Source organism: Hyla sarda, chromosome 13 (genome assembly GCF_029499605.1).
Source record: "Hyla sarda isolate aHylSar1 chromosome 13, aHylSar1.hap1, whole genome shotgun sequence".
Classification (NCBI taxonomy): Eukaryota; Metazoa; Chordata; class Amphibia; order Anura; family Hylidae; genus Hyla; species Hyla sarda.
In genome coordinates, this window is record NC_079201.1 from 15,158,946 (window position 1) to 15,173,860 (window position 14,915).

At 46.3% G+C, this 14,915-nt stretch overlaps 1 protein-coding gene across 4 annotated transcripts in view; it reads right to left on the reverse strand.

Annotated features, from left to right (window-relative positions):
- Window positions 1-14,915, reverse strand: part of LOC130297697 (bactericidal permeability-increasing protein-like) — a 146,618-nt gene that overhangs the window by 35,231 nt on the left and 96,472 nt on the right. For 3 of the 4 annotated variants that reach the window (XM_056550455.1, XM_056550459.1, XM_056550457.1), the window contains 2 exons: window positions 4,660-4,849; window positions 786-897 (listed from right to left, as the gene is read on the reverse strand). In XM_056550455.1, the coding sequence (XP_056406430.1) occupies window positions 786-897; window positions 4,660-4,774 (227 nt within the window). In that variant the 5' untranslated portion in view covers window positions 4,775-4,849. Of the gene's footprint in view, window positions 1-785; window positions 898-4,659; window positions 4,850-7,759; window positions 7,925-14,915 lie in introns of those variants that run through there. The other variant, XM_056550458.1, reaches the window with a different exon arrangement.

Consider the following 14,915-nt stretch of genomic DNA (forward strand, 5'->3'; position numbering starts at 1 on the left):
TTTGTATAGGGGATAAGATGTATAGTAGCGGGGTACTCCTTTAAGGTCAGAAACTAAGCAATGTATCATAATTTGAAATGAAACAGTGAACACTTGAAGAAAGGAAGGTGCAAAAAGGCATGGAAAGCCAAGACAACCATAATTAAAGGGGTATTCCAGGCAAAAACTTTTTTATATATATCAACTGGCTCCAGAAAGTTAAACAGATTTGTAAATTACTTCTATTAAAAAAATCTTAATCCTTTCAGTACTTATGAGCTTCTGAAGTTAAGGTTGTTCTTTTCTGTCTAAGTAATCTCTGAGGACACCTGTCTCGGGAAACACCCAGTTTAGAAGAGGTTTGCTATGGGGATTTGCTTCTAAACTGGGCGTTTCCCGAGACAGGTGTCATCAGAGAGGACTTAGACAAAAAAGAACAACCTTAACTTCAGAAGCTCATAAGTACTGAAAGGATTAAGATTTTTTAATAGAAGTAATTTACAAATCTGTTTAACATTCTGGAGCCAGTTGATATATATAAAAAAGTTTTTGCCTGGAATACCCCTTCAAAAAGCAATTCTGAAGAATGATCAGAAGAGTTGTCCGAGAGCCAAGGACACTTGTGGAGAGCTTCACCTGGAATTATCAGGCACTGTTGTCTCAAAGAAACAATAAGTGAGAAAAATGGCGACGTGTTCAATACTTATTGCACCTGTTGTATGTAAGCATACAGGATACTCCAATATATACAGTATTTTTCACTTCTGTAGGACATGTACAGTATAATTCAGAATTTTTTTTTTTACCTATAAAAACTGTATTTGACTTTACCCACAGGGGTATGTGCATAGCCTGTGAAATCTGGAAGATGAATTTTAGCCAGTTCCTGTTGCAGAACACCCATTCCCTCCTGCCGAGCTGAGGAAACAAAATCAAGAAATCCAATGTACAGGATGTAATGGTGCAATAGCTTATAGGGTCACATGTAGCAGCGCGGTTTGGTGGTCACGTTCTGTATGAACAAACACACAAAATGTATTAGAATTGAAATGCTACCCAGTAATATCATGATTTATTAAATCTGTTCCCCACTTCCTTAGATCAGGCATATAGCAGTCTTGCAGCAATAACACTTAGAAGACACATATAGAGTTACCAATACCATAGGGTCCTCTTCCCTGAAGTGATTGTTATATAGCTTCCAACTGAACGGGTTTTGCAGTGCTCCTGGACTCCTTCCTCAGCAGTAGAAAAGGTTTTGCAGCTGAGGAAGGAGTCTAGTAGCACTGCAAAACACAGATACTTGTATAGAAGGAGCTGGAATACCAAGCATAGCCATACCTAATCAATCTAAATTATGCTATATAAGATCCAAAATGTAAAGAATATATTCTCACCACCAAACATTAAAGAGGAAAACTTTTTTTTTTTTTTTTTTTAAATCAACTGGAGCCAGAAAGTTAAACAGATCTGTAAATTAGTTTTATTAAAAAATCTTAATCCTTCCAGTACTTTTTAGGGGCTGTATACTAAAGAGGAAATGCTTTTCTTTTTGGATTTCTCTTCTGTCACAACCACAGTGCTCTCTGCTGACCTCTGCTGTCCATTTTAGGAACTGTCCAGAGCAGCATATGTTTGCTATGGGGATTTTCTCCTGCTCTGGACAGTTCCAAAATGGACAGCAGAGGTCAGCAGAGAGCACTGTGGTCGTGACAGAAGAGAAATCCAAAAAGAAAAGCATTTTGTCTGTAGTTTACGCTCCTAAAAAGTACTGGAAGGATTAAGATTTTTTTAATAGAAGTAGTTTACAAATCTGTTTCACTTTCTGGCACCATTAAAAAAAATATCTGCCCTAAAGTTTACCCCTTTGCGTGGCTTCACCTCCTGTCCAGTCCTAGTTTATATTGTGAAACTCTTCTAGTAGGAAGTTCACATTTTGCAATAATAAAGGTTTTACTATTTCACAATGGATAGTTTATAGAGGGACACATGAAGGGATTTTCCCACTGAAATGTTTCTTAGACAATAAACCGAGTGTAGTATAATAGTAATGCTATGTACACTACTATTATTCTACTTTTTATGCCTTCAGATGAAGAACACAGGTAAATGCTTGGTGCACCTTTTTTGCAACCATTTTTATTACTGCATTGCATCGAAAATGAAAAGAAAAAAAGAACATTTGCAATAATAACAACAAAACTTGCTAACATTTATTTTTCCATTGTGTATATTACACCTGACTTTATTCCATCTCAGTTTTCTCAGAAGCAGTGGCAGTCCTTTCTGGGAGCCAAGTCCTCGTTTTAGGCAGCCTCCTTCACTCCAGTTCAAGCTTAAAATGGAACTCCGCCCCTAGACATCTTATCCCCTACACAAAAGAGGCGGGATCCCTGCGATCTCGGCTGCGGCACCCCAGACATCTGGTGCACGGAGCGAACTTCGCTCCATGCCAGATGACTGGCGATGCATGGCGGAGGCTTGTAACATCGCAGCCACGCCCCCTCAATGCAAGTCTATGGTAGGTGGAGTGACTCCATCACACCCCCTCCCATAGACTTGCATTAAGAAGGCGTGGCCATGACGTCTCAAGCCTCCGGCTCCAATGCTCTAAATGAATGCTGGGTGCAGCAGGGAGCCCCACGATCAGACATCTTTCCCCCTCTCCTTTGGATAGGGGATAAGATGTCTAGGGGCTGAGTACCCCTTTAAATCCCACTTACTTTTACCTATAGTTCTCTTACTATGGCTGCATAATAGAATTATGTTGCTAAGGTTACCTGCGCCCAAACCTGATGCCAAACCTTGTGGCCTACCTAATGGGGTCTCATTCTGGGACCCATCCTGCTATGGACTAATATTACCTCTGCCTCACCCCTTGGATTGCTCGTCTGGTACTTGTTGTTCTACTTATGGATCTAACCTGACTATGCTCCTGTCTCATACTCTGGTCTGTAACATCTCAATCCCTCTCCTGGTAATACCCTTTCTGTTCCAGTGTTAACTCCTTGAGTATTCTATGGACTGCAACCTGTCAATCCTCTTGAAGCACAGTCAACGCCTCCTTGCAAAGTTTAAGACTGGATATAAGGTGATCCCTCAGATCAGAGGTCCCCAACCAAAACCTCAAGACCCACCAACAGTCCAAAAATTTTAAGTCTCCTGTTCTATACCAATGGACCGTTTCTTAGCAGGAATGAGCTATGACAGCAGATACTGTACCAACTTCAATGCCATTGCTGTCTAAAGCAATGGTCCCCAACCCAGTCCTCAAGGCCACCAACAGTCCAGATCTATATATGAGTGGTACAAAGCAGAGGTCCCCAACCCAGTCCTCAAGGCCACCAACAGTCCAGATCTTTATATGAGTGGTATAGAGCAGAGGTCCCCAACCCAGTCCTCAAGGACACCAACAGTCCAGATCTTTATATGAGTGGTATGGAGCAGAGGTCTCCAACCCAGTCCTCAAGGACCACCAACAGTCCAGATCTTTATATAGAAACATAGAATGTGTCGGCAGATACGATCTATATATGAGTGGTATAGAGCAGAGGTCCCCAACCCAGTCCTCAAGGCCACCAACAGTCCAGACCTTTATATAGAAACATAGAATGTGTCGGCAGATAAGAACCATTTGGCCCATCTAGTCTGCCCAATAAGTTTGCCCAATATGAGTGATATAGACCAGAGGTCCCCAACCCAGTCCTCAAGACCACCAACAGTCCAGATCTTTATATGAGTGGTATAGATCAGAGGTCCCCAACCCAGTCCTCAAGGCCACCAACAGTCCAGATCTTTATATGAGTGGTATAGAGCAGAGGTCCCCAACCCAGTCCTCAAGACCACCAACAGTCCAGATCTTTATATGAGTGGTATAGAGCAGAGGTCCCCAACCCAATCCTCAAGGCCCCCAACAGTCCAAATCTTTATATGAGTGGTATAGAGCAGAGGTCCCCAACCCAGTCCTCAAGGACCACCAACAGTCCAGATCTTTATATGATTGGTATAGAGCAGAGGTCCCCAACCCAGTCCTCAAGACCACCAACAGTCCAGATCTTTATATGAGTGGTATAGAGCAGAGGTCCCCAACCCAGTCCTCAAGGTCACCAACAGTCCAGATCTTTATATGAGTGGTATAGAGCAGAGGTCCCCAACCCAGTCCTCAAGGCCACCAACAGTCCAGATCTTTATATGAGTGGTATAGAGCAGAGGTCCCCAACCCAGTCCTCAAGACCACCAACAGTCTAGATCTTTATATGAGTGGTATAGAGCAGAGGTCCCCAACACAGTCCTCAAGACCACCAACAGTCCAGATCTTTATATGAGTGGTATAGAGCAGAGGTCCCCAACCCAGTCCTCAAGGCCAACAACAGTCCAGATCTTTATATGAGTGGTATAGAGCAGAGGTCCCCAACTCCGTCCTCAAGACCAACAACAGTCCAGATCTTTATATGAGTGGTATAGAGCAGAGGTCCTCAACCCAGTCCTCAAGGCCACCAACAGTCCAGATCTTTATATGAGTGGTATAGAACAGAGGTCTCCAATCCATTCCTCAAGGCCACCAACAGTCCAGATCTTTATATGAGTGGTATAGAGCAGAAGTCCCCAACCCGGTCCTCAACAGTTGTTTTTGTGGCAAATGAGGCATTTTTGGCGGCATTTTTTTCTCTTATTACGTACCGTAGTCCAGGCCTTTCTGGGTGAGCCTCACCACAAAGCCGGGGTTCCCAGCACCCGCTGCAGACAGACAGACCGCCAGGGAAAGCAGCAGGGGTGTTATAGAGGAGGACGCCATCTCTGCAGGTGCTGTCCCTCCGTCCTGGTCCTGCAATACTGCCGGAGATCTGAACTATTGTATTTATACAGAGGTCTATGGGGAAACCCAACAAGGAAGTAAGAAAAGAATGAGGAAGTGTCACATTGTTGTTAGCAACATAGATAGAAGCCATGAAGAACAGAAAGCTTTTCTTTCTTTTCATTAAACAACAAATACGATCAACAATGCAATATTCCGTGACAATTATAGGGTAAAGAGAGGACCAAAGAGCTGGTAGCAGGACGGGGGCAGTAAGGTTCATACAACAAAGCTCAGGGCAACAGGGCAAATTGCATGGCCCAAAGGAGGATGACCAGCTCCGATAGTAAATTGTGAGCCTTGGCGGGCAGGGTCCTCTCTCCCTTTATTTATTTTAATTCATTAGTATTCTATTTGCTTTTGCCTTATATTATGTATTTTAAACCCTGTTATCTTATATACAGCACCCAGGAAATAATAGGTAATAATAATTGTAATAATAATAATAATATCTATAATAATTATAATAAAAATTATAATAATAATCATAATAATAATAATAATGATAATTATCATTAAAATAATTATAATAAAAACAATTATCATTAAAATTATAATAATAATAATAATAACAGAAATTATAATTATCACTAATAATAATAGCATGGAAAAAAATGAACATCCTGAAAAAGTCTATTAAATATTTAAGACCAGTGTTTCCCAAACAGTGGACCTCCAGCTGTTGCAAAACAACATCATTCTTTCATTATTTAAAGGGAAAAAAAAGACAATAACAGGTAAGTTATATTTTTTATTTTTATTTATTTTGTTGCATTAAGCTGTAAGGGATACAGTGTAGCGGAGACAAAAACGTGGCGTGAACCTTTTCCAAAAATGTTGTGCAGATCATGACCAGCAGAGGGCAGATTAGTCCTTGGTTTGGACTTTTACTGCTCAGCATGACCTGATCTCATTTAGTCTTCTCACCTGGTTAAGTTGTTTCTGATCTTTCCCAGTGAACTCTGTATCGTAGCTCAGTGTTTCCCAATCAAGGTGCCTCCAGCTGCTGAAAATCTACAACTCCCAGCATGGACAGCCAATGGCTAAAAATTGTAAGGAAGTTGTGTAGTTCTTTCTATTCTGACCCCAGTGCCCTCTCTATTGACACCTCTGTCCATGTCATATATATGTATACACATATATAAATATTGGGTATAGTTATAAAGTATATAGTTTTCTATTATTGTACTACTTTAGAAAAAAAAGAAAAAAAATTTAAGAAATGAGTATGTTTAAAATTGTCGTCTTCTGACCCCTATAAATTTCTTGTTTTCCCATATACGGGGATGTTTGAGGCTCATTTTTTTGTGCAGTGATCTGTAGTCTTTATCGCTATTATCTTTGTTATGATGGGACTTTTTGATCACTTTTGATACATTTTTCATCTCATATATAATGTGAGCAAAAATCGTCATTTTTGTCGCTTTTTTTTTTTTTTTACGTTTATGCCATTCACCGTGCGGGATCATTAACATTTTCATAGTTTGGAAGATTCCGTAGACGACGATATCAAACATGTTTATGTGGTTCGTCACAGGGTGTGATGTGAGGTGTAAGGGGGCAGATGTTATGGCCCCAGGGGTAGATGGTATTAACCCGTTCTTGTCATGACACGAGGGTGTGGTTTGGCCTTATAACGACCCTAAGGTAGTACCGCTAATCCTAGGTTAGGCAGGCGCGATAAAGAGTCCAAGGCCAGGCTGAGGTAGACAGATGGTACAGTCTATGCAGTTCAGCCAATATCCCGGAGAGGTGGCCAATGACACAGGGAGACCTCGTAGGCTTGCTGGGACTTGCAGTGACTTGACAGACTATAATGCAGGCCATGGTGACTATAGATGACTTGACTTGAGATGGTGACAGACAATTTAGATGACTTGACTTACTCAGGACAGACTGGTGGCTGCAGTAATTTAGACTTGAGGCCTCCAATGGCTGGACACAGACACTGGAACACTTGACTGCACTGGACCTCACCAGGAACTCAAGAGCATGGAAAAGAGAGATTACAGCCCCTTCCCATATTATATAGGGGGCTGTGCAAGGAGCCCATAGGTCACTTGGGAGGTCACCTGGTCACTGTGTTTCTCTGGGTAACAATACAATCATGTTAGATAAAAATATTCTCCAAATACCAGCAGGATAAAATCAAGCGCTGAGACCAGGATAAAATACGGGATGTTTAATAACCCATAATGCAACGCGTTTAGCGGAAGTTGCATTGTGGGTAATTAAACATCCCGTATTTTATCCTGGTCTCAGCGCTTGATTTTATCCTGCTGGTATTTGGAGGAGATTTTTTTTATCCATCATGGTTATGTGAGCTTGGAGCAGCTGCAGAGACCTTCACCTTTGTCACCTTTATCCATTGTTGTACTTGGAACGAGTGCAACATCATCTGGTAAGCACAGTTCACATTGTGAAGATATTACACTACAGAGCACATCCTTTTGTCTTTATAATACAATCATGTGGTAGAGATGTAAAGGTATATTACACTTATAATACATAACTACATATAACCTGTAAATACTATAGGGTTTGCTGCAGGAGAGTCCCAAGGCAGAAGTACAGTACGGTAACATCCCGTACTGGGACATTACAAACCCCCTTACTTAAATGAAGTCACTCTCGACACCAGTCCTGGAGGGCAGAGGAGCTAGGTGGCCACGGGGCCGCATGCAGTCCTGCGGCATTACACTTAACATCCATATCCATTCTGTACTTAAAGAGAATGGATGATGATTAAGAGTCTCTTTACAAATGTCCATACATGCTCTGACAACTGATAATCTTGTTAACTGCAGGACTATCGGAGAATAAGGACTATATATGACCAACAACATACTTATGTTATAAACACGGCTTATGAGACTATGACTATGCATATGACAACTATACATATGACTACAACTGAATATTTACTTTAGAGACAGAATGATTGCGGATTGGATTGCCTGATGCTTTCTGCCCAATGCCTTGGCTACTGGGGTCCCTCTGCAATAAACACTTCTCCCCAGAACACTTGATATATAGATTCTAGACAACAATTGACACTTGTTATCTTAGACTTTTTAGTTACGTGCGTTGCAGGTACAGGAATACTGTCACGATTCGGCTTCCAGGTAGTGGATCCTCTGTGTCAGCGAGGGATTGGCGTGGACCGTGCTAGTGGACCGGTTCTAAGAGGCTACTGGTTTTCACCAGAGCCCGCCGCAAAGCGGGATGGTCTTGCTGCGGCAGTAGCAACCAGGTCGTATCCACTAGCAACGGCTCTACCTCGCTGACTGCTGAGAAGGCGTGGAACAGAAGGACTAGGCAGAGGCAAGGTCAGACGTAGCAGAAGGTCGGGGGCAGGCGGCAAGGTTCGTAGTCAGGATGGGTAGCAGAAGTTCAGGTACACAGGCTTTGGACAACACTAAACGCTTTCACTGGCACAAGGCAACAAGATCCGGCAAGGGAGTGCAAGGGAGGAGACTAGATATAGCCAGGGAACAGGTGGGAGCCAATTAAGCTAATTGGGCCAGGCACCAATCATTGGTGCACTGGCCCTTTAAGTCTCAGAGAGCTGGCGCGCGCGCGCCCTAGAGAGCGGAGCCGCGCGCGCCAGCACATGACAGCAGGGGACCGGGACGGGTAAGTGACCTGGGATGCGATTCGCGAGCGGGCGCGTCCCGCTGTGCGAATCGCATCCCCAACGGCCATGACAGTGCGGCGCTCCCGGTCAGCGGGACCGACCGGAGCGCTGCAGGGAGAAAGACGCCGTGAGCGCTCCGGGGAGGAGCGGGGACCCGGAGCGCTAGGCGTAACAGTACCCCCCCCCTTAGGTCTCCCCTTCTCTTTGTCCAGTAACTGCCTCCCCTGGGATGAGGACACCGGGAAAGAATGGAGGGTTTCCTCAACGGCAGGCAGTACAGCAGGAGTGGGAATGGGGAGGGAGGGCAGAGGGCGAGGCCTGGCACGGGGCAGTGTGACACCAGGACGGGGGCCATGGGGTGGCACAGAGGCTTGCCTGACGGGACTGGGAGGGGGGGGAGAGGCACTTCCTGTGGCAGGCAGAGTCCCAGTTCCTGATCTCCCCGGTGGTCCAATCAATGGTGGGGGAATGAAGCCGGAGCCAAGGCAGACCGAGGAGAACCTCAGAGGTACAGTTGGGGAGAATGAAGAATTCAATCCTCTCAAGGTGGGGTCCAATAGACATGAGGAGGGGCTCTGTGCGGTAACGCACGGTGCAGTCCAATCTGGCTCCGTTGACCGCGGAAATGTAGAGCGGCTTGACGAGACGGGTCACCGGGATGCTGAATTTATTAACAAACGACTCCAAAATAAAATTTCCTGAGGCACCGGAGTCCAAGCAGGCCACGGCTGAGAGGGAGGAGCTGGCTGAAGAAGAAATCCGCACGGGTACCGTGAGACGTGGAGGAGCAGACTTGGAACCAAGAGACGCCACACCCACGTGAGCTGGGTGCGTGCGTGCGTTTCCCAGGCGTGGAGGACGGATAGGGCAATCCACCAAGAAATGCTCGGTACTGGCACAGTAAAGACAGAGATTTTCTTCCCTGCGGCGATTCCTCTCTTCCTGGGTCAGGCGAGACTTATCCACTTGCATGGCCTCCTCGGCGGGAGGCCCAGGCGTAGATTGCAACGGATACTGTGGGAGAGGTGCCCAGAGATCTAAGTCTTTTTCCTGGCGGAGCTCTTGGTGTCGCTCAGAAAAACGCATGTCAATGCGGGTAGCTAGATGGATGAGTTCTTGCAGATTGACAGGAATCTCTCGTGCGGCCAGCACATCCTTAATGCGACTGGATAGGCCTTTTTTAAAGGTCGCGCAGAGAGCCTCGTTATTCCAGGATAATTCTGAAGCAAGAGTACGGAATTGTACGGCATACTCGCCAACGGAAGAATTACCCTGGACCAGGTTCAACAGGGCAGTCTCGGCAGAAGAAGCTCGGGCTGGCTCCTCGAAGACACTCCGGAGTTCAGTGAAGAAGGCCTGGACTGTGGCTGTGGCAGGATCATTGCGGTCCCAGAGCGGTGTGGCCCAAGACAAGGCCTTTCCTGAAAGAAGGCTTACTACGAACGCCACCTTAGACCGTTCTGAAGGAAACAAGTCCGACATCATCTCCATATGCAGGGAACACTGAGACAAAAATCCACGGCAGAGTCTGGAGTCCCCATCAAATTTGTCCGGCAGGGACAAGCGGAGGCTAGGAGCGGCCACTCGCTGCGGAGGAGGTGCAGGAGCTGGCGGAGGAGATGGTTGCTGCTGTAGCAGAGGCAGAAGTTGCTGTAACATGGCGGTCAACTGCGACAGCTGCTGTCCTTGTTGGGCAATCTGCTGCGATTGCTGAGCGACCACCGTGGGAAGATCAGCGAGACTTGGCAGCGGCACCTCAGCGGGATCCATGGCCGGATCTACTGTCACGATTCGGCTTCCAGGTAGTGGATCCTCTGTGTCAGCGAGGGATTGGCGTGGACCGTGCTAGTGGACCGGTTCTAAGAGGCTACTGGTTTTCACCAGAGCCCGCCGCAAAGCGGGATGGTCTTGCTGCGGCAGTAGCAACCAGGTCGTATCCACTAGCAACGGCTCTACCTCGCTGACTGCTGAGAAGGCGTGGAACAGAAGGACTAGGCAGAGGCAAGGTCAGACGTAGCAGAAGGTCGGGGGCAGGCGGCAAGGTTCGTAGTCAGGATGGGTAGCAGAAGTTCAGGTACACAGGCTTTGGACAACACTAAACGCTTTCACTGGCACAAGGCAACAAGATCCGGCAAGGGAGTGCAAGGGAGGAGACTAGATATAGCCAGGGAACAGGTGGGAGCCAATTAAGCTAATTGGGCCAGGCACCAATCATTGGTGCACTGGCCCTTTAAGTCTCAGAGAGCTGGCGCGCGCGCGCCCTAGAGAGCGGAGCCGCGCGCGCCAGCACATGACAGCAGGGGACCGGGACGGGTAAGTGACCTGGGATGCGATTCGCGAGCGGGCGCGTCCCGCTGTGCGAATCGCATCCCCAACGGCCATGACAGTGCGGCGCTCCCGGTCAGCGGGACCGACCGGAGCGCTGCAGGGAGAAAGACGCCGTGAGCGCTCCGGGGAGGAGCGGGGACCCGGAGCGCTAGGCGTAACAAATACCTTCTGGCCAGCAAAGTATTGTGAGCACCTGGACACAAGAAAATCACATTAGACATATGACAATTTAAAGACATTTATATGGACTGATGTGTGGTAGTGTTACAGTCCTAATGACATGACTGATACATGTATGTGATGTCCCAGTATGGGATATAGTCCCGTACAGTACTTAGGCCCTGTCAGGTTGAGTCCTTCCATGTCCTAGGGGCCCTCCTGCAGTGTGTCCCCCAGAGTAACATATATATATATATTGTATAGCGTTAGGTGTGTTATGTATTAAGGACCTTTGAGTTAGTCACATGATAATGTGTTCACATGATGTGTTTGTTACCCAGAGAGCACCAAGTAACCAGGTGACATGCAGCTTGACCTAAGGGCTTCTGGCTCAGCCCCCCTTTATAAGAAGCGCAGCCATTACAATCTCTCTCTTACACCTTACCTGCTGCTGAGGTACAGTAAAGAACATACTTCTCAGAGCTGATGCTACAGCCTCATGCCAGCAAGTCAAGTCATCTATGTCTATTGTCTCTACCTACAGTCAAGTCTATAGTCAGCGTGTCTGTCCTAAAGTCTGTCAAAGTCACTACAAGTCCCAGCAAGCTGCGAGGCCCTTCTGTGTTACTGGCCTCTCTGGGACTATTTCCATCTGTCTACCTCAGTAAAGCTACCGTTAACCCTAACCTGGTCTTGGAATATTATTGCCCTGCCTAACCTTGGGATAGCGGTACTATCGTTCAGGTGGTTACTGGGAATACCACACCCTGGCGTCAAGAACATTTAGGGGTTAATAACACCTTGCCCCTGGGTTAAAACATCTTCCCCATACACCTCACCTTCACACCCCAAGACACCACATGTACATGACTGTCTGTACTTAAGGACTTTGTGTGGTACTAGACTGTACATGGTGTTAATCTTTGTATCTGGCAGGTAGCTGACCCTGGGTAGACTGTTGGTATCTACGTAGCACCACCTCTTGTGAATCAGGAACACTTCCTTCTTCGGGAGCTCTTGGCACGACTGGAGTGATAGAGGTCTCTTGAAGATCCATTTCCAGAGTTGGAGCTGGTTCTGGACTATCTGAACTCGGACTGGCTGGCAAAGATAAAGGAGACATGGAGACAGGAGTGTAGACTGGTACCAAAGGTGACAGGACTGGAGCCGATGGGGTGATTAGAGGTGGCTGCACCGGCCCCTGACATGACATGACACAGAAGATTGCACGTTGACTGGGAGAGAACACGGGGACATTCAAGGATGGGTGGATCCCTTTTCCAGGCACGTACTCCCGTGTAGGTCTGACAGCTGGTGGAGGAGGCAGGCAGGTCTTCCTTGCAACATAACTTTATCCGGTTACGGTGGACCCTGCTTTATGGATTGCGTACAAATCTGGGAAGGGTACGGCCGTCACCATGTAGGGCTCTGTTTCCCAGGTGAAGTCCAGTTTGTGGGTCCTCGGGAACTTCCGCAGCCAGACCTTGTCGCCTAACTGGAGGGGTTTGGCAGAGGCAAGACGGTTGTAATCTTGCTGTTGCCTTTGCTGAGCCTCGCCCATCTTTTTATTGACAATCTCTTTTGCTTCCTGGGTCCATCTTTGGTGGTCAGAGACCCATTCCATAGAAGCTTGCGGAGAGTTGTTGAAGGGAGCTTGAAGTCCAAACGTCCGATCTTTTGGCAGCTGCCCGTGTTGACCAATCAAGTAGAACGGGGTGTATCCAGTAGACTGTGTTATTATAAATTTCCAGCAATTTGGGCACCAACCAAGGCCACTCTTTGTGCTTTGACATGGATGTTGATTGCAGCATGTGGATAAAAACGTAATTGATGCGCTCACAGAGCCCATTCCCTTGAGGTTGGTAAGCAGTAGTCTGCAGTTTTTCATACAGGCGTGGAACTGACATTGTTCCTGGAAGATTTAGGCCTCAAAGGCCGTTCCTTGGTCCATTAGGACAGACTCTGGAGACCCAAGGATTTGTACCCAATGAATATAGAACATCTGGGCCGTGGTATTGGCTGTAAGGTCCTTAACGGGCACTACAACAACCCACTTGGAGTAGTGGTCCACCATGGCGAGAGCATAAGTGTACCCGGACCGGGTATGAGACAATTTGACATGGTCTAGCTCGACCAACTGGTTAGGCCTTTCACTCTGGATGGAATGGAGGGGTGCTCTGGCGTCCTTGCGCCTGTTCTTGGTGACGTTGCAGACGGCACACTCACTGCACCATTTCTCGATGTCGCTCCACATCCCAGTCTTGTGGAACATTTGTCAGACAGTAGCTTTGGTTTTGTGGACTCCAAAGTGTCCCGACTGATCATGGTTGAGGACCATCGCTGCGTCTCTTCGGGGAACCAGAATCTGATGAAGTTGATCACCAGAAACCGGATCCAAAGGGTTTCGGTACAAGAGGAACAGTCGCTTCCTCTGTCGCTAAAGACATTCCAACTCGTAGTCACACTGGGCCCGACAAAGACGGTAGTCCAAAAGATCCCCCATTACTCGACTTTCCTCTTGTAGAGTCTTCCAGGTGTATAGGTCTTCCTGGACCTTCTCACACCTGGGTTCACTCTTTTCAAGGGTGCCGTGAGGGGTTCTGCAATGTGAGCGAAGTGGAGAATGAAGTGGCAGTAGTAGCCGTCAAATCCCAGGAAGCTCCTGATGTCTTTCACCGTGTGCGGGGTAGGCCAGTTCTTGACAATCTCTACATTCTCAGGATTAGGCTGGACTCCCTCGGTGCTGACAACATGACCTAGGTAGTGTACCTGAGGTTTGAGCAGATGACACTTTGATGGCTTAATCTTCAGCCCATGTTTGATCAAGACTTGGAAGACGGCTGACAGGTGAATAAGGTGTTCCTGGTAGGACTTGGGGTACATGATGACATCATCTAGGTACAACAGGACACTTTGAAAGTTTGGATGGCCCAGGCACCGCTCCATGAGATGCTGGAAAGTAACAGGGGCATTGCACAGCCCAAACAGCATACTCTTGAACTCGAACAGTCCCATGGGTGTCACGAAGGCTGTCTTTTCTTGGTATTCCTAAGCCATAGGCACTTGCCAATACCCACTGGTTAAGTCCAGGGTGGAGAAGTAAGCAGCCGACCCAAGGACTGTAAGTGACTCTTCGATTCTTGAAAGAGGATAAGCGTCCTTATGTGTGACAATGTTCAGTTTCCTGTAGTTAACACACCAGGAAAACCCTCTGGCCAGTAGAGTACCCTGTACACGATGGACAGGAAAATAGTTAAACATTAGATATGACATTGAAGGTCTGATGTGGACTGAGAATATAAACTGGTTAGCTACAGTCCTAACTAGACATGACATTTGACTAGTTTATACACACAAAACACTATGTACACTACTGATTCTTTCTCTGTACATAAAATGAAATTAGAATTAGTTAGAATATTTATTCTATACTGACTATGGGTATACTATGGACAAAACTTTTGTACAAAGGTACTATAATTCTCTGTACCTGGCTGGTAACTGTCATGGCAGTGAGGTAGTGGATACGCTTCACCTGACAGGGTCAGGATACCTCCTATACAATTGCCACGTGTGAAAGGACATTTTACACTTCTGACATTTTTGTATAAACATGCTATATACATTTTATTACAATGTGCCTTAAACAATACAACAATGACAATATTTGCATTCACTGGTGCCAAAAGAGTATACAGTGTATATATTACTCTAAATATATATATATTTTTCTTTCTGGAGTACCGCTCCACAATTCTGGTACATTTAGAGTTCTCAGTAAAGGATCTTGGCTAGAAGCCGGGCACATGAACTTACGTAAATGGTTACAGGAGTTCTTGGTGAGTCCACCAGGCACTTTTTCTTAACCGTTGCAGGAACCTGAAAACAACAATAATGCTTCACAAAACAAAATTAGTCTCTCAACGAAATAGCAATGACATTACACACATTCTTCAG